Below are 18,607 nucleotides of genomic sequence, written 5' to 3'. Positions count from 1 at the left end.
CTGGAATTCAGGCGGTTGAGGGGAGACCTGAAAGGTATATAAAATTACGAGGGGCAAAGGTAGGGTAGAGTGGCAGAATCTTTTTCCCAGGATGGAAATATCAATTACTAGACGGTATAAGAGTCATACAGCATGAAAATAGGCCCTTTGGCCCAACTTGCCAATGCTGATCAAAGTCCCACTTGCCTGCGTTTGGCTCATAACCCTCCAGACCTATCCCATCCATGTAACTGTCTAAATGTTTCTCAAACATTGCAATAATACCTGCAAAGGTGAATGGTGCAAAGTTTAAAGGAGATGTGCGGGCATGTTTTTTTCCGTCGATGGTGGTGAGTACTTGGAACACAGTACTAGGGGTGATGGTGGAGGCAGATATGATAGTAGTATTTAAGAGACTTTTGAATAGGACAGAATGAAAGGATATGGATTATATACAGGCAAATGAGAGTTGATCTTGGTCTCACGTTTGGCACAGACATTGTGGGCTATAAGGCCTGTGCTACTATATTCCATGTTCTAATCAACCCTTGTCTATCCTAATGCATGTATTTCTTATCCCTCCGAATCCTCTCCCATTTTCTTCAAAGATTGGGCGGCACAGTGGTGCAGCTAGTAGAGCTGCTGCCTCCCAGCGCTGGAGTCCAGGATTCTATCCTGACCTTGGGTGCAGTCTATGTGGAGTTTGCATGTTCTAGTGCTTCCTCCTCGTGCTCCGATTTCCTCCGATATCCCAAAGGCGTGTGAGTTTGTAGGTTCACTGTAAATTACCCCTAGTGTGTAGGGGGTGGATGAGAAAGTGGGATAACATAGCACTAGTGTGAACGGGTGATCGATGGTCGGCGTGGACTCGTTGGGCCGAAGGGCCTATTTCCATGCTGTATCTCTAAACAAAACTAAAGATGTTAGCCTTACTGGTCTATAGTTCCCAGGTTTTTCTTTGCGGTCCTTCTTAAACAAATGAGAACTCTGACGTGGGAAATGAGAACTCAATCTACATACTGCAAGTTGTAGATGAAGACTTTCCAGTGACTGTAACGGAAATTGCAGCAAAAACAGAGAAAGACACTGTGCTGAAGTGGGTCTATGAACAGACTTTAACGGTTGGACTTAAATCGATAGTGGATTGAACTCAGAGCTGAAGCCTTTCCATAATCGACGCCATGAATTATCATGTGAGCAGGGATGCATTAAGTGGGGTTACAGAGTGGTTGTACCAAAGTCTTTGAGAAACAAAATTATGAATTAACTTCATGCCGAACATCCTGGCATAGTAAGCATGAAGTCAATTGCCAGAAGTTTTGTGTATTGGCCTGGTATTGACAGTGACATCAAGTCCCTGGTGAGCAAATGTAGCATCTGCCAAAATTAACGGAGTAAACCACCAAAAACACCACTGCAACCCTGGTCATGGCCAAGTAGCCCTTTTCAGAGAGTTCATGTTGATTTTTGTGAAAAGGGTAATGATCACTTTCTGGTACTAGTAGATAGTCATTCCAAATGGATTGAGGTTAAGCATATGGGGTCAAGCACTACTACTGAGCGTACCATAGATGAGTTGAGATCCATTTTTGCATGCCATGGTTTACCGGAAGTACTTATTTCTGATAACGGGCCTCAGTTTCGTTCAGAACGGTTCAAAGAGTTCATGCAGCAGAATGGTGTAAAACACACACTTGTTCCTCCATACCATCCAGCCTCCAACGGGGCAGCGGAAGGATCTGTTAGAAATGTCAAAGATGGTCTCAAGAAACAGGTTTTGCAGGGTAGTTCAAAGCTCAGCATGAAACATCGTTTGGCTAGTTTCTTGCTGAAGTACAGAACCACACAACACACAACAACGGGTCACTCACCTGCAGAACTGTTGATGAAGAGAAGGCTAACAATACACCTAAATCTAGTTCAACCCAATTTGGCCTTGAGAGGTGAACAAAAACAATTGTCAAAAACGCCATTTTGACTCCCACAAAAAGGAGAGGTACTTGAAGCCAGATGAGCAAATTCGTGTTCTCAGTCCTCTCAACAAGTCCAGTCAAGACAAATGGGATGTTGGGAAAATAGTACAAGTGTGTGGAACAAAAGGTTGAAGTTGGAGATAGGATCAAAAGTATTCATGTTGATCAAATGATTCCAGCCAAAGATGAACCAAAAACTGAGCATGAAGTCCTAATCCCTGAGTTTTAATCTGAAAGTGAGTTGAAAGAGACCATTGTGGTTGAAACACTAAGTTCAGTTAGTATAGACAAATAAATAGATTCCACTGGGTACTAAAACAGAGTCAAACAAGGCTGCAGTTGAGTCAACACCTAAACCTGTTACACCTGTTACTGTTAAACAATCAGGCAGGATCCGTAAACCAGTTAAACAAAGGTACAACAGGGCCACCCTCCAGTCTTCCAGCATTTTTAGTTTAAACCAGTTAGGGTGCGGGATGCAAAAGCAATAGGCTTTTCTTGTCCTTTCATTACGTGGGAGATCACTGCACCTACACCATAATTGGAAGCATCACAAGCAAGTTTCATCTCGTGTGTCGTATCGTAATGAATAAGTTTGTCACGTGAAGTTTTCCTTGCAGATGTCATATGCATGTTGCTGTTCCTTTCCCCACATCAATTTCACATCTTTTTGTAGCAGATGATGTAGTGACTTTAGCACAGTTGCTAAATCTGGAAGGAATCGTGCATAGAACTGCACCATCCCAAGGAATGATTGCAGCTCTGACATTGGGTTTTGGAGCATTCACTATTGCTTCCACTTTCGCTTTTCACAGGGCGAAGTTCATTGGCATCTACTTTGAGTCCAATGTAGACCACCTCTGACTGCGCAAATGCACATTTACTTTGTCGCAGTTTGACATTGTGGCAGTTCAGTCGTGTGAGAACTTTGTCCACTTTGGCGGCAAAAACAAGGGGGCAGATTATTATCTCAATGGGGATACGTTAGGTAAGGGGGAGGTACAGCGAGACCTGTGTGTCCTTGTACACCGGTCACTGAAAGTTGGCGTGCAGTTACAGCTGGCAGTGAAGAAAGCTAATGGAATGTTGGCCTTCATAACAAGAGGAGTTCAGTATAGGAGTAAAGAAGTTCTTCTGCAGTTGTATAGGGCTCTGATGAGACCACATCTGGAGTATTGTGTACAGTTTTGGTCTCCTAATTTGAGGAAGGGCATCCTTGTGATTGAGGCAGTGCAACGTAGGTTCACGAGATTGATCCCTGGGATGGCGGGACTGTCATATGATGAAAGATTGAAAAGACTAGGCTTGTATTCACTGGAGTTTAGGATGAGGGGGGATCTTATAGAAACATGTAAAATTATAAAAGGGCTGGACAAGCTAGATGCAGGAAAAATGTTCCCAATGTTGGGCGTGTCCAGAACCAGGGGCCACATTCTTAGAATAAAGGGGAGGTCATTTAAGACTGAGGTGAGAAAAAACTTTTTCACCCAGAGAGTTGTGAATTTATGGAATTCCCTGCCACAGGGGGCAGTGGAGGCCAAATCACTGGATGGATTTAAGAGAGAGTTAGATAGAGCTCTAGGGGCTAGTGGAGTCAAGGGATATGGGGAGAAGGCAGGCACGGGTTATTGATACGGGACGATCAGCCATGATCACAATGAATGGCGGTGCTGGCTCGAAGGGCCGAATGGCCTCCTCGTGCACCTATTTTCTATGCTTAACTTGCTCAAGGATTTCCAGATGTGCTACCATGCCCTCTGTGAATATCAGTAGGTCATCCTGGTTGCACACACAGTGCGGAATGCCTTGTTACATTTTGTCCATGACAGACTGGAAAATTTTCAGGGAGGATTTCACACCATGGGGCAGCTTTGTATATGGATACAAGCCCTTATGTGTGTTGATAGTCAAGTACCGCTGACTTGTCGACATTGAGTTGGGCGTAAGCGTGAGACAAATCCAGTTTAGTGAAGACTCTTCTGCGTACAGATTTTGCGAGGTTGGGAACAGATATTGTTCGTCATCAACAACTTGGTTGATTGTGACTTTATAGTCACCACGGAGTCGAACAGTTTTGTCGGCCTTGGCTACGACCACAATCGGCGTTGCCCACTTACTCTGGTCTGTCTTCACGAGTACTCCAATTCGCTCTAACCTGTCGAGTTCTTCCTCCACTTGTTGCTTTAGTGCATATGGTACAGGTCTTGGTCGACAATACACAGGTCTCACATCTTGCTTAAGTCAAATGTGTGCATAGTACCCTGTTATTCCCGTGTAACTGTCAGCAAAAATGTTTGCATGTTTGCTTATGACGTTTTCAAGACATGATTTGGACAAATCGACGCTGAAAATGTTCTTCCAGTCTAATTCTATTCTACTCAGCCAATCCTTTCCAAGGAGGGTTGGTTTATTTCTGTAGCTGGCCACTATAATGGGCAGTGTTACTGACTGACCATTATGCTGAACTTTACAGTTCATTTGTCCACATGTCTTCAAAACTTCGCCCGAGTAGGTTCTCAGCTTGACCTTACTCTCAAACAATGGTATCTGTGGGATCTTGTTTCGTACATGTCTTCTCTCATGACCGAACAATCTGCTGCCGTGTCAATACACATATCGATTAACTGTTCATTAATCAATATTTTAGTTCGAAAGTCGTTACCTTGGCTGGTTGTAGGCTTATCGCTGTTGGTTGCATAAATGGTGTACAACCATTTAGTTCATTTCCATCAGGGTTCACCTCCAAGTTGTGAACTCCTCTCTGGTGTTGTCGCTTGATTCCCGCAGATTGTTGGTTTCCTGCTTTAAGCTTGGCCCGACAGGTTTCCGATGTAGCCCTTGGATGCTGCCATCGTGTCTTTCTCTTTTTTTTTTAAATCCGTTCAAAAACCCCGATTTCCTGTCTGTTCTGGTGTAACAATTCACCTAAAACTTAGTTGTACAAAGCCTATTCAGCTTGAGGAACTTGACAAAATAAATCTTATACAATCCCAAGGACGGCATCTTGCCACGTAGACACAACGTAGATAGCCTGACAAACTCTCGACGATTTGTCCAGCTGCTGTTTTAAACTACAGTCTCCTGCATAGAAGGATCTGCGGCCTATCGTGTCCAGCTCGCAAACAACTGAGACACAGCTCCGTATTTACTGTTTAAAACGTTAAACAACACTGCATGTTGCAAAACAGTCCTGCACTGTATTTAACGGATGAGTTCACAAACTTTATCCCATCCTCGTCGCCAATTTTGTTATATTCCGGACGGCAGAATGAATAACAACTTACAAGCAGGTTGCCTGGATCACGAGAGAGCGATTTATTACCCAACATTCCCTGCTTATATTGAACATCAACTCATTAACATATACATGAATATGTATGAATACATTACAATAAGGAAAGGGGAGCCAGAATCAATCAGTGCCTTTCAGTGTAATTTGCAGGGAATGGGACAAAATAATTTCTGTACGAGGAGCTGGTATTGATACAAATGGACCAAGTAAGAGCCTCCATTCCAGAGTCAAGAGTGTTTTATTGTCATGTGTCCCAGATAGAACAATGAAATTCTTACTTGCTGGAAGATTTTTATAACATATCTGGCTCTGTCACCTTTATGTGGAGCTAGTGTGGCAGAAAATTATAGCAAAGGAACAGACTTTAGATTCATCATCTTTCACATTAAACATCTCCATGAACACGATTTCTGCTTCATAATTATCAAGTGATGTTCCAAGAAATGGCAGCTTTATGGTGTATTGTTGTAACTAGGCGTGGAGCGGTCTTGATCCGAAACGCCACCTATTCCTTTTCAACAGAGATTCAGCCTGGCCCGCCAAGTTACTCCAGAATGTTGTGTCTATCTTTGGTGTAAAGCAGCATCTGCAGTTCCTTCCTTCGCTTAAATTGTATCTGCTGTTTTTTCTAATGGACAGTTTGTATTCTGATGTGTTACTGGCTTTACATGCGTTATGCCCGTCAAAGAGAAATTAATGGTGATGATGGTACTCTATTATCACATGTGACATGTCACAGTGAGATTGTTTTGCAGACACAAGTAGGCAAAGAGTACCAACATACAGGGTGCCGACAAAGTTACAAAGTATTCCATCTAAACCCCAATAGTCCCCCTTTGTTCATTCTCAGCGGTCCGTCCCCAAGCCTGGTCCCCCTTTGTTCATTCTCAGCGGTCCGTCCCCAAGCCTGGTCCCCCTTTGTTCATTCTCAGCGGTCCGTCCCCAAGCCTGGTCCCCCTTTGTTCATTCTCAGCGGTCCGTCCCCAAGCCTGGTCCCCCTTTGTTCATTCTCAGCGGTCCGTCCCCAAGCCTGGTCCCCCTTTGTTCATTCTCAGCGGTCCGTCCCCAAGCCTTGTCCCCCTTTGTTCATTCTCGGTGGTCCGTCCCCAAACCTGGTCCCCCTTTGTTCATTCTTGGTGGCTTGTCCCCAAGCCTGGTCCCCCCTTTTTTTTTTTTATCAGAACATTTATTCAATTATTAAAAAATTATATTTACACTACAATAAAACAAACCAGAACCCACCACCATAATACAATACAAACAGATAACCTAAATAAATTACGATACAACTATGTTACAATCCTTATTGAGGATGCATTCAACCCCCTGCGGTGCCCAGAGGTCCTGGAGATCTCCCAGGGTGCCTGTGGACAGGGCGTAGTCCCTTTCTAACCCCACCCGGGCGCGGACGTACCCCGGAAAAGGGGCAGGCAGCTGGCTCGGGCAGAGCCCTCTTCCGCCTGGCGCCGTGACTCGCGGATGGCCAGCTTGGCCAGGCCCAGGAGCAACCCAACCAGGACATCTTCAGCCCTACCCTCTCCCCTACGCACAGGGTGTCCAAAGATGAGGATGGTGGGTGAAAAATGCAGCCAGAAGACAATGAGCAGCCCCTTTAGGTATTGAAACAGTGGCTGCAGCCTCACGCACTCCATATACACGTGGTACACAGACTCTTCCAGCCCGCAAAAGTGGCAAGCGGCTGGCGAGTTTGTGAACCACGAGAGAAACAAGTTGCAGGGAACTCCTTGGTGCAATACCCTCCACTCCAGGTCCCCAATGGAGAGGGGAAGCCTGATCCCCCTTTGTTCATTCTCAGTGGCCCGTCCACCTGTGTTTACATTAGGCTAGGTGTTAAATATCTTTATCTAAAATTCCGACATTAAAATCCAACACAATTATTTGTGTGCTTGTTGGAGGGTGTGAAACATTTGGCACAATGAGGCTGAATCTTTGTGCATTGCATATTGTACTTGCCTTGGTGGTGAAATACTTTGTAGTTAACTGACCACTGTCATCAAAAATCCAAGCCTGCCTTACCAAATAGTCTTGCATTCCACTAACCTGCTGAGACTCTAAAATGACTTTCTTATGCTCTGAAGGTAGACATACTGCTTTGCAGATGATTACAAAACAGCATGTTTGTGAAACTTGGCTGTATATGTTGTCAGTAATTTGGGAATTGGATCGATTTGTTCAAAAGGAGTTGCAGTCCCACTTTGCCTATTCTGATGTTCAGCAGAAGCTACCATCAACTATCTGTCCACCTTCCATTAGGTGAAGTATTTTGTGAGACTAGTGCTGAAATTAGTAACAGAAACAGCAGTGAATTTTAGTTTAGTTTAGTTTAGAGATACAGCATGGAAGCAGGCCCTTTGGCCCACCGAGTCCTCGCCAACCAGCAATCCCCGCACATTAACACTAGCCTACACAACGAGGGACAATTTTACTTTCATACCAAGCCAATTAACCTACAAACCTGTGCGTCTTTGGAGTGTGGGAGGAAACCGAAGATCTCAGAGAAAACCCAAGCAGGTCACACGGGGAGAACATACAACTCCATACAGACAGCACTCATAGTCAGGATTGAACGCGGGTCTCTGGCGCGGTGAGGCAGCAACTCTACTGCTGCACCACCATGCCACCCATGCCGACTGTTGAAACTTGTGATGTACCACTTGAAGTTGCAGATTTCTGGACATGTGTAATGTGTGCTTTCATTTTTTAATTGCAGTTGATGAAGAACAAGGCATATGTGATCATGATGATCTGTTTTGGGGGAGGAATCGGTATTTTTACTGCCTTCTCTGCACTCTTGCAACAGATTGTCTGTGTCCGGGGATACTCAAACGTAAGGCCATATTTTAAAATCCCAGGCTTTTATTATTATTCCTTATTGTTCCACAAAGTGCCAGACTTTTCAGAATGATCTGTTTACATTTGGACAATAAATCGAGTGGTCCTTCTTGTTGGGGGATGTCATTTGGTACAGCCTGCATAATATATTGAACATTTTCCTAAACGCTGGGTGATTCAGTGGAAAGCTGACTTTCAAATGAATTTTCTCCGCACTGCGTCAGTACTGAGCAAACTCGAAACTAATCTCTTGGTACCATCTTGTGGCTATTGATGTGTCTTAAAGACTGTAAAGTGGTCCAAGTGTAGATGGGTGATAGGAGATTTGGGGACTGTTGTGGACAGGCGAGAAGGAACAGGCTACTGGGAATTAAGTGGGAGAATGGGACTGATGTCGTTTGAAAGCTGCAAAGACTTGATGGGCCTACCGTTGTGGGAAATATATAACTAACTGCACGGTGTGCAACTTTTACTGATGGCACTGCTGTGCTAGGAGCAAAGTGTGGGTTTATGCTGGTCTTGAGTCATCAAGTTACAGTCATAGAATCATACAGCGTGGAAACAGGCCCTTTGGCTCAACTTGCCCATTCCCAGCACAATGCCCCATCTACACTAGTTCCACCTGCTCTCATTTGGCCTATATCCCTTTAATCATTTACATGTTATTATTGTGCCTGCCTCAACTACTTTCTCTGGCAGCTCATTCCACTTACCCACCACCCTTTGTGTGAAAAGGTTGCCCCTCAGGTTCCTATTAAATCTTTCCCTTCTCACCTTAAACCTATAATCTCTAGTTGTTGATTATCCCAACTGGGTAAAGGATCCTATCTATCTATCCCCCTGATCTACCCCCCTAATGGTTTTCCAAAGGAGCTTGCTATAGAGAGAGTGCTTGTGAGGAATGGTTGGGTCAGTTGCACAGTGCTGCACCCTGCTGGAACAATGTTGGCCATTGATGTGGACAGACCACCCGTATGCTGTGGTCTCCCCACACCTTCCAGTGGGCATGGTGAAACCTGCCACCCCCCCCCCCCTGTATTTGGCTACATAATTCTCCCTAATCTGAGACTTCTCTGTGGTAACAAAGTCAAAGTCCAGTGAGCGTTCTATATAAAGAAGATGTACAAAGTGATGATGAAGCAATAGTTCCCTCACATATCCCAACCCCCTCTGAGCCTCTGCGGTAGTCATTGTACTTGTGATGTGGGATGTGAGTTGGGCAGTGACAAGGGTTAGCGATGGCCAAAAGCTGAGATAGATCACAGGTGCATGGCAGGTGCTCTGCTTGCTGATGGAATTGCAAACACATGGTTGTTGTGTGGTGTGTAATACTTGTCTTCTTTGTTACAGAGTTTTGCTGGGATCTGTGGAGCCTTGTTCATAGTGTTTGGAATCCTGGGTGCATTCGTGATCGGCATATACGTGGATAGGACGAGGAATTTTATGGAAACCACCAAGATTAATTTTTGTATCACTGCTCTAGCTTGCATTGGGTTTGCACTGGTAAGTAACCCATCCCTGCCTCTAGTTCATTGGCAAGTAACTACCACTGCCTTCAGTGCATTGACAAGTAACTACCACTGCCTTCAGTGCATTGACAAGTAACCTGGTACTGCCTCCAATGCATTGGTAAGTAACCCGTCACTACCTCCAATGCATTGCTAGCAACAATCTAGTGCTCTCATGTCGCCTATGGTTGGTCTGTGCATTTTGTACGTCCTGTGGAGGAACATTGGTCAAATGGATGACTGCAGGAACAAGGATGGGCCATGCATGGAGGGATTTAAACACGAGGGCAAGCAAGCATTTTAGATTTGGGCAATAGTGAAGCCAGCATGTTACTGGGGCGTGGAGGGACCTGAAGAGAGAGAGGGAGAGCAGTAAAATAATTGTCGAGGGCAGGGGCGATCTTGGCTCCTGTAGCCGGCGGTCGGGCCCTCCGCATCGGGGCGATCAAGCTCCTGCATCGGCGGGGGGGGGGGGAGAATCTCACCTTTCCTCGCGTCGGCGATCGGACCCCGGGTCGGGGCTGGTCGAAACCTTCTGCGTTGCTGGAGCTCCCGACATCTACGGTCTCAACCCGAGACTGCGAGCTCTCGATGGTAAAATCCTTCTATGTCATTGGAGCAATCCCAGGCAAGGGATCGGCTCCGATGGTAAGTCCGCGCCCCGCGGTGGGGCTCAAGGTCAGTCCCGAGCAAGGCCGCCAGCTCCACGATGTGAGGCTTGCAGAGCGACCGGAGATATGACCCAGAAAACAATCACATCTCCAGCAGGGTAAGAGATTGGGAAAAAAAAGTTCCCCCCCCCCCACATAAAACAAACCAGGGAACATTTACACAAACTTTAAAAACAATAAAAATAACAAAAAAAAAGACGAATAAACAGACAGACTGTTGACGAGGCTGCCCATCGTGCGGCGCCCCTGGTGGTTCACATAGCACCTCATAGACAAAAAGCTGGAGTAACTCGGCAGGTCAGACAGCATCTGTGGATGTAAAGGGAGGGTCCAGAGATGCTGTCTGACCCGCTGAGTTCTTCCAGCTTTTTGTGCCTATCTTCAGTTCAAACCAGCATCTGCCGTTCCTTGCCACAAAAACAGCATCTCATATTCCACTTGGGTAATTACAACTCAACGGTAAAAACATTGAATTCTCCAATTTTACAATTATCCCCGCTACAAATATCCCCCCCGCGCCCCTCAGTGCCCCACCTGAACTCGCACCCATCTCTCCCATCCCCTTCCACCTACATTCCTTCCTCTAGCTTCACAATTCACAACTTTTCAATCTTTTATGTCTCGTGCCTTCTGTTTAATCTCTAGCCTTTGTTCCAACCAACCAACCATCCACCCATTAAAAATCCCTCGCCTGTGTTCACCTATTATTTGACACATTTTGTCCTGCCTCTCCTCTCTCCTACCTTCCCCCCCCCCCCCCCCCCTTCTCCCCTGTAATCAGTCTGAAGAAGGGTCAGACCAAAAAATGAAGCAAGATCAGAAAACTCCAGGCATGCAAAGAATCAGTACTACAGAGGCTTTAAAATGTTGCCGACCATTGTTTAATTTATTGGATTAGTGATCCTCATCATAGAAACATAGAAAATAGGTGCAGGAGGAGGCCATTCGGCCCTTCGAGCAAGCACCGCCATTCATTGTGATCATGGCTGATCGTCCCCAATCAATAACCCGTGCCTGCCTTCTCCCCATATCCCTTCATTCCACTAGCCCCTAGAGTTCTATCTAACTCTCTCTTAAATCCATCCAGTGACTTGGCCTCCACTGCCCTCTGTGGTAGGGAATTACACAAATTCACAACTCTCTGGGTGAAAAGGTTTTTTCTCACCTCAGTCTTAAATGGCCTCCCCTTTATTCGAAGACTGTGGCCCCTGGTTCTGGACTCGCCCAACATTGGGAAATTTTTTCCTGCATCTAGCTTGTCCAGTCCTTTTAGAATTTTAATGTGGTGCTGGTTAGTGATAGCAAGGGGTGCAGTTCCTTTGTTGGTACATATGACAATGAAACACTCTTAAGATTCCACCCTCACAGCTGTTGCAGATGGGTCAGGGTAGAGAGTGCTGCATGATGGAATGTTGCATGGTTCACATGCAGATCAGTGTGTCTGGGATGGAACAGGAAGTAGATAGTGAGCTCCCAGATATGGGCTTATCTGTGGCTGAAGCGATGAATTAGATTGCTCTTTGTCGGTAAAGAGAAATTGTAATTCTGGTGAAATGGTATCAGAGTGGGGGGAATAAATGGTATCAGAGTGGGGGGAATAAATGGTATCAGAGTGGGGGGAATGTCACCGTGTTAATGTTCTGTACTTTCAGGTTTCGCGGTTGAGTGGTCAGCCTGTCCTACTGGCCATGGTGTGTTCACTGTTTGGGTTGTTTGGCTTTTCCATCTATCCGGTGGGCATGGAGCTTGGCGTGGAATGTTCGTATCCTGTGGGTGAAGGAACATCCACTGGACTCATCTTTGTCTCTGGGTAATTCATCATTCCATTTACATTTTGATTAGTTGGCCTCTCTCTGATTTCCTCTCTCGACAAAGGGATTGGAAACGGCTCTGACATTATAACCTCAAGGCTGCGTGCTCAGCCCCCTGCTGTACTCACTCTATACTCATGACTGCGTAGCCGGTCATAGTGTGAACTCCATCATCAAGTTCACTGACGACACCACTGTTGTGGGACTGATGGAGATGAGTCAGAATATAGAAGTGAGATCGACCGTTTGACCAAATGGTGCCAGCACAATAACCTGGCTTTCAACACCAGCAAAACCAAGGAACTGATTGTGGACTTTGGAAAGGGTAGGATGGGGACACATAGTCCAGCTTATATCAACGGGTCGGGTGGAGAGGGTCAGGAGCTTCAAATTCCTGGGTGTGCATATCTCTGAAGATCTCTCCTGGTCTGAGAACACTGATGCAATTATAAAGAAAGCACATCAGCACCTCTATTTCCTGAGAAGAGAGAGTCGGTATGTCAAGGAGGACTCTCTCGGACTTCTACAGGTGCACAGTAGAGAGCATGCTGACCGGTTGCATCGTGGCTTGGTTCGGCAACTTGAGTGCCCAGGAGCGGAAAAGACTGCAAAAAGTTGTAAACACTGCCCAGTCCATCATTGGCTCTGACCTCCCTACCATCGAGGGGATTTATCGCAGTCGCTGCCTCAAAAAGGCTGCTAGCATCATCAAGGATCCACACCATCCTGGCCACTCACTCATCTCCCTGCTGTCTTCAGGTAGAAGGTACAGGAGCCTGAAATCTGCAACATCCAGGTTCAGGAAAAGCACTTTATCTGCTTATTTACGTGTGTATATATATATTCAATGGTATATGGTCACACTGATCTGTTCTGTATTTATTTATGCCTACTATATTCTGTTGTGCTGAAGCAAAGCAAGAATTTCATTGTCCTATGGGAGACATGACAGTAAACTCTCTTGAATCTCTCTAATTGGTGATAGGAACAGGTAGAGGCCACTCGGTCCCTCAAGCCCATTCTGCCACTCGAGAATATCATGACACACTTGATTGCAGTCTTACTCTCCATCACAGTTCATTGTTGAATACCCATCAACCTCCGCCTTAATAATAACTCCATCCAATCGTTGAGGAAGAAAGTTCCAAGAACTTGACCATTTGAGAGAAAACTTCAGCCGTGTATTGGAAATGGGCGACACATCACTTATTAACAGATGCCCCCAGCAACAGCTGTACACTCTCATCGCCCATCTATAACCCCTCTTAAGTTATCTTCCCAACGACTTTCATACCCAACTTTGTGACATTGGCAAATTTACCAATCATACTATTATTGCAAGGACAAGCCAAGGAACTACAGGCTGGGGAGCCTGATGTCAGTGGGCGTTGTTTCTTAGGGGCAAATCCTCAAGGATTTGGATAGACACAAATGGATTTGGTGTTGTCCAAATGGCTTTGTGCGTGGGAAATCATGTCTGACAAATCTGATAGTTGTGTTGAAGAGGTCACCAAGAGGATTGATGAGGGCAGGGCAAGTGTGAGGTGATGTATTGTGAGAACGTCTAATGTGGTTAGACCAAAGTAAGTGGTAGTTCCCTGAAAGTGACATTGTAGGTAGAAAGGGCTGTGAAGAATGCAGATGGCATCCTTGCCTTCATAGGTCAGAGCATGGAATGTCAAAGTTGAGAGGTTATGTTACTACTTTATAAAGTCTAGACCTGGAGTATTGTCTGCCATTTCTGGTCAACACATAACAGAAATATTGTGGCTGTGTTGGGCAGTGCAGGACTTTCACAAGGATGGTGCCTGGACTGGAAGTCTTAAGGTTCAAGGAGACATTGGATAGGCAGGGCTTTTTATCCCTGGGATGAAGAAGGCATATACAGGTATATCAAGTTATAAGAACCATGGCTTGGAGAGATGGTCAGAATCATTTGCCCATTGCAGGAGCAACAAAAACAAGAGGGAAAGGTTTTGGTGAAAGCGGGAGGTTTGAAGGGGATCTGAGTGGAACGTTATGTATACTCAGTTGTTGATATCTGAAACTTGCTGAGCGAGGCAATGGTGGAATCAGATACGATCACTATGTTTAACAGATATTTCGACAGGTACACAAATAGGTGGATATCGTACCAATGGGGAAAATGGGTTTAATGTGGATGGGCAAAAAGATTAGCGTGGATATGGTAGGCTGAAGGGCCTCTTTGTGCATATACAGGTATATATGCATATACAGGGCCTCATATGCATATAAGGGCCTCTTTATGCATATACAGGCTGTTACTCTGACTAACTCCAGTTAATTGGCCTAACATGGGTTTCATTTCACAAGCTCATATAACCATATAATGGTTGCCTTTACCTGATTACATTGATTTTGTTTCCAAGCTTGTAATATTCCAATGTATATTCTTGGTTTATCTCCCACCATGTTTGAATGAAGGAGTTACATTTACTTTTCCACTAGTTTCATTATTCCATTGACAGTAAATCTGACAATGAAATATTCTTGTCTCTAATGGAACCATCCACATGTGCCAGTGCAGGCTGTTCATTGCAGGCGCGCCATTTGGTTTAAAATGCTGGAAACAGCTGATGGCTCAAACAGCAGCTACATAAAGAACTGGTCAGTGTTTCAGGTCAGAGACTTTCTCTTTACTGCCTGACCTTAACAAAATCAATGTAACCAGGCAAAGTTAATATATTTGTGAAAGGGATGTCGCGGTGGCCAGTTCACTGGAGTTAGAGTCAGAGTCACGGTTGTACACTGCAAAGATAGTCCCTTCGGCCCACCACATCCATGCCAACCTTCCAGCAATTGCTTTTTTATTGCAGATTACCAGCATCTGCAATTGTTGAGTTTTCATTTTGAGTTTCAGTTTGCCCTGCAACCTTTTAAATGATTCCCTTTTGCCCAGAGCCTTCATGAATTTCACATGAAATGACCAATCTCCTGCAGTCATTTCGAGTGCAGCATCTTAGGTTCATAGAGTTATAGAGCATGGATACAAGCCCTTCGGCCAATCTCGTCCATGCTGACCTAACTGAGATAATCCCACTTGTCTGTGTTTGGACATCCTACATTTTAACTAAACCTCATGTCGAGGGTAGTTTGCATGGAAAAGGAAGATCTTCCAACTACATTGTTCCAGCTATCAATCCCCCAAATAGTTCCTTATGGGAAAGGTCATTGTTATTCAGCATTTTATTTAATTCCAAAAATAACAGAGATTTGATGCTGAGTCCAAGTTTCAGTTACGCAATAATCAAAGTGTCTATACTTGGTCCAGTCCCTGCCAATGGGCGATGGGGAATATAATTTTCAAGTTAGTAAACAAGAGTGTGACTGCAGTGGCAAGCATGGTCTAACCTCTGTCTGCCTTCCCTTGTACAGGCAGCTTCAGGGAGCTCTATTTATTTTCTTTTTGCCGACGTTGGCACAGCCAATGACGAGCGATGGTTCAGCGTGTCAGGTTGGAGTGGGAGCAGCACTTGACTGGACAGGTTCGTGCACCTTCTGCCTTTTACTGAAGAATACAAAGATAATTTGCTGCGAGTAGGCCTTTACCAATTGCAGTTTGTTTGGTGGTTTAATAAGTGAGCTTATGGTAAAGTGTCAGCATGGACTGGGCTTTCGATTCAGAGGGAAAGGAACTGTGATCGCTGGCAAGGTTCTTTTCAATAAAACCTCACTGAGTCTTTCTAGCCCCAGGAGAATTTCCAGAAACACCGAAACATAGAAAATAGATGCATGAGTAGGCCATTTGGCATTCGAGCCAGCTATTCAATATGATCAGGGTTGATCATCCAAAATCAGTATCCCGTTCCTGCTTTCTCCCCATATCCCTTGATTCCGTTAGCCCTAAGAGCTAAATCTAACTCTCTCTTGAAATCATCCAGTGAATTGGCCTCCACTGCCTTCTGTGGCAGAGAATTCCACAGATTCACAACTCCCTGGGTGAAAAAAATGTCCTCATGTCAGTCCTAAATGGCCTACCCCTTATTCTTAAACTGTGTGACCCCTGGTTCTGGACTCCCCCAACTTCGGGAACATTTTTTTCTGCATCTAGCCTGTCCAATCCCTTAAGAATTTTTGTAGGTTTCGATAAAATCCCCTGGCATCCTTCTAAAGTCCAGTGAATACAAGCCCATTCCATTCTTTCATCATATGTCAGTCACTCCATCCCACACAAAACACATTTTAACATAAACATAACTCCTCCACATTTCTCACTGTGATGGAAGGCGAAAAAAAGTTAAACTCTCTTGCCTTCATTGTCCTCCTGCGGTTGGGGTCCTCGAGTCCTCCGTTGACGGGACGATCTTGACTCCCTTAGCCGGCGGGGTTCAGGCCCTGCGCGTCGGGTCGATCAGCTCCTGCATCGGGGGGATGTCAGCTCCCCCATGCCGGCAATCGGACCCCGGGTCGGGGCTGGTCGCACCTCTGGGTTGTTGGAGCTCCCGACATCTACGGTCTCCCCGAGACTGCGAGCTTGATGGTAAAGTCCGCAGGCCGCTGTGTTGGAGCGATTCCAGGCAAGGGATTGGCTCCAATGTTAAGTCCACGCCCCACGGTGGGGCTCAAAGTCAGTCCGAGGAAGCCTCCAGCTCCATCGATGGTAGGCCGTAGAGTACCCGGAGATGCGATCTGGAAAATAATCACATCTCCAGCAAGGTAAGAAACAGACCCCACACAAAATAAACCGGAGAACATTTACTCGAACTTTTAACACGCACTAAAAATAAAAAAAGACGAAAAAACAGAGACTGTTGACGGGGCTGCCAATCATGCGGCGTCCCTGGTGGTGAATCATCATGTTCAGTACAGACATTGTGGGCCGAGGAACCTGTTCAGGTGCTGTAATGTTCTATAATCTATAGGGCTGGGTTTTTCACAGAAATCAGATTGTAAATTAAAGCGTGCAAATGTAACAGTCAAGATATAGAACTCATCCCTTCCCACCCAAACCACCCCCACTTCAGGTACTTACCCCTATAACCACAGGAGCAACACCTGTTACTATACCTCCTCCCTCGACACTGGCCAGGGAACCCGACAGTCCTTTCAAGTTAGGCAGAGGTTCACTTGCATCTCCTCCAACCTCATCTACTGTTTCCGTTATTCAAGATGTGGACTCTTGTACATCGGCGAGACCAAACGTAGACTGGGCGATCGTTTCCCGGAACATCTTTGCTCAGTCCGCCTGAACCAACCGGATCTCCCGGTTTCCCTTCCCAGACCTTTTTGTCCTCAGCCTCCTCCATTGTCAGAGTGAGGCTAAATACAAATTGGAGGAACAGCATCTCATATTTTGCTTGGGCAGCTTACAACCCAGTGGTATGAATATTGATTTCCCTCACTTCAGGTAGCCCCGGCATTCCCTCTTTCTCCATCCCTCCCCCACCAGCTTCTCGTTCTCACCTAGCAAACAGCTAACAATGGCCTGCTTCTTTTATCATCGTTACTTTTTTGCATATCTTTCATTCATTGTTCTATATCTCTCTACATCACTGTCTACATTTCCCGTTTTCCTTTCCCCAGACTCTAGTCTGAAGAAGGGTCTCGACCCGAAATGTCACCTATTCCTTCTCTCCAGAGATGCTGCCTGACCCGCTGAGTTACTCCAACTTTTTATGTCTATGGAACCTTAGAGTCAGACAGCACAGAAACAGGCCCTTTGGCCCATCCTGACTGTTCCAACCAAGTACCTATCCTGCTTTCTAGGAAACGAGGAATGAAATTATGAAGGAGCTGGCAGAGATATTTGCATTATCTTTAGCCATGAAGGAGGTAATGCTGTATCTTCATTTAAGAAGGGCTGCAAGGACAGTGGAAACTGGAGAGGGATCATGTTGCTTTCAGTCCCAGGAAAAGTGCTTTGTTTTGTACTGCTACTATCTTAGAGCAGCTCTGGATATGAAACTCCGCGCTAGGAAGATCCTGCAGCGAACAGTTCTTTGTGTTATGAAATGTGGTGGAACAATGCCTGGATTTTCAAAAGCCAATACTAATAAACTTTGTTGATTTCAAAAAGGTATTCGATAGTGTACATAGAGACACCCTGTGGCGAATTCTTAAAGTGTATGGCATCCCAGAGGCTTTCATAAACATCTTCAAGAACCTTTACGAGGGATCCAGTTGCTGTGTCAAGGTTGATTCAGGAAACAGAATTCTTTGATATTGTCACAGGGGTAAGACAAGGTTGCCTTCTATCCCCCTTACTGTTTATTGTCACGATCGACTATGTCTTGTGGAAGACAATGAACAAAGCTGACTTTGGAATACCGTGGAGAACATGAAGACGCCTCACGGACCTAGATTTTGCCGATGACATTGCAGAGTCGAGACACACCCTTCAAAAGATGACAACTGCTCTGGAGGAGAATGCATCAAAGGTTGGATTAAAGATCAGCTGCCAGAAGACTAAGACCATGCGGACTAGAGACCAGCAGCCAATAGACCAACTGATAATCAATGGGGAACCTGTGGAAAACACCACAAGATTTACTTATCTTGG

General features: G+C 45.4%; 1 protein-coding gene and 1 long non-coding RNA gene across 2 annotated transcripts in view; one reads left to right on the top strand and one right to left on the bottom strand.

Annotated features, from left to right (window-relative positions):
• The window catches only part of slc49a3 (solute carrier family 49 member 3), an 80,420-nt gene that overhangs the window by 58,993 nt on the left and 2,820 nt on the right, over positions 1-18,607 (top strand). The window contains exons 6-9 of the mRNA XM_033020461.1: positions 7,976-8,092; positions 9,448-9,600; positions 11,929-12,086; positions 15,484-15,593. Of these exons, the coding sequence (XP_032876352.1) occupies positions 7,976-8,092; positions 9,448-9,600; positions 11,929-12,086; positions 15,484-15,593 (538 nt within the window). The remainder of the gene's footprint in view (positions 1-7,975; positions 8,093-9,447; positions 9,601-11,928; positions 12,087-15,483; positions 15,594-18,607) is intronic.
• The window catches only part of LOC116972864, a 19,734-nt gene continuing 1,643 nt past the window's right edge, over positions 517-18,607 (bottom strand). The window contains exons 2-3 of the long non-coding RNA XR_004411937.1: positions 5,405-5,414; positions 517-536 (exon numbers count right to left, since the gene is read on the bottom strand). This is a non-coding gene — a long non-coding RNA (uncharacterized LOC116972864). The remainder of the gene's footprint in view (positions 537-5,404; positions 5,415-18,607) is intronic.

Source organism: Amblyraja radiata, chromosome 1 (genome assembly GCF_010909765.2).
Source record: "Amblyraja radiata isolate CabotCenter1 chromosome 1, sAmbRad1.1.pri, whole genome shotgun sequence".
In the NCBI taxonomy this organism is placed as follows: domain Eukaryota; kingdom Metazoa; phylum Chordata; class Chondrichthyes; order Rajiformes; family Rajidae; genus Amblyraja; species Amblyraja radiata.
The sequence above is the reverse complement of the archived record's forward strand: the minus strand, read 5'-3'. Positions and strand labels throughout refer to the sequence as shown.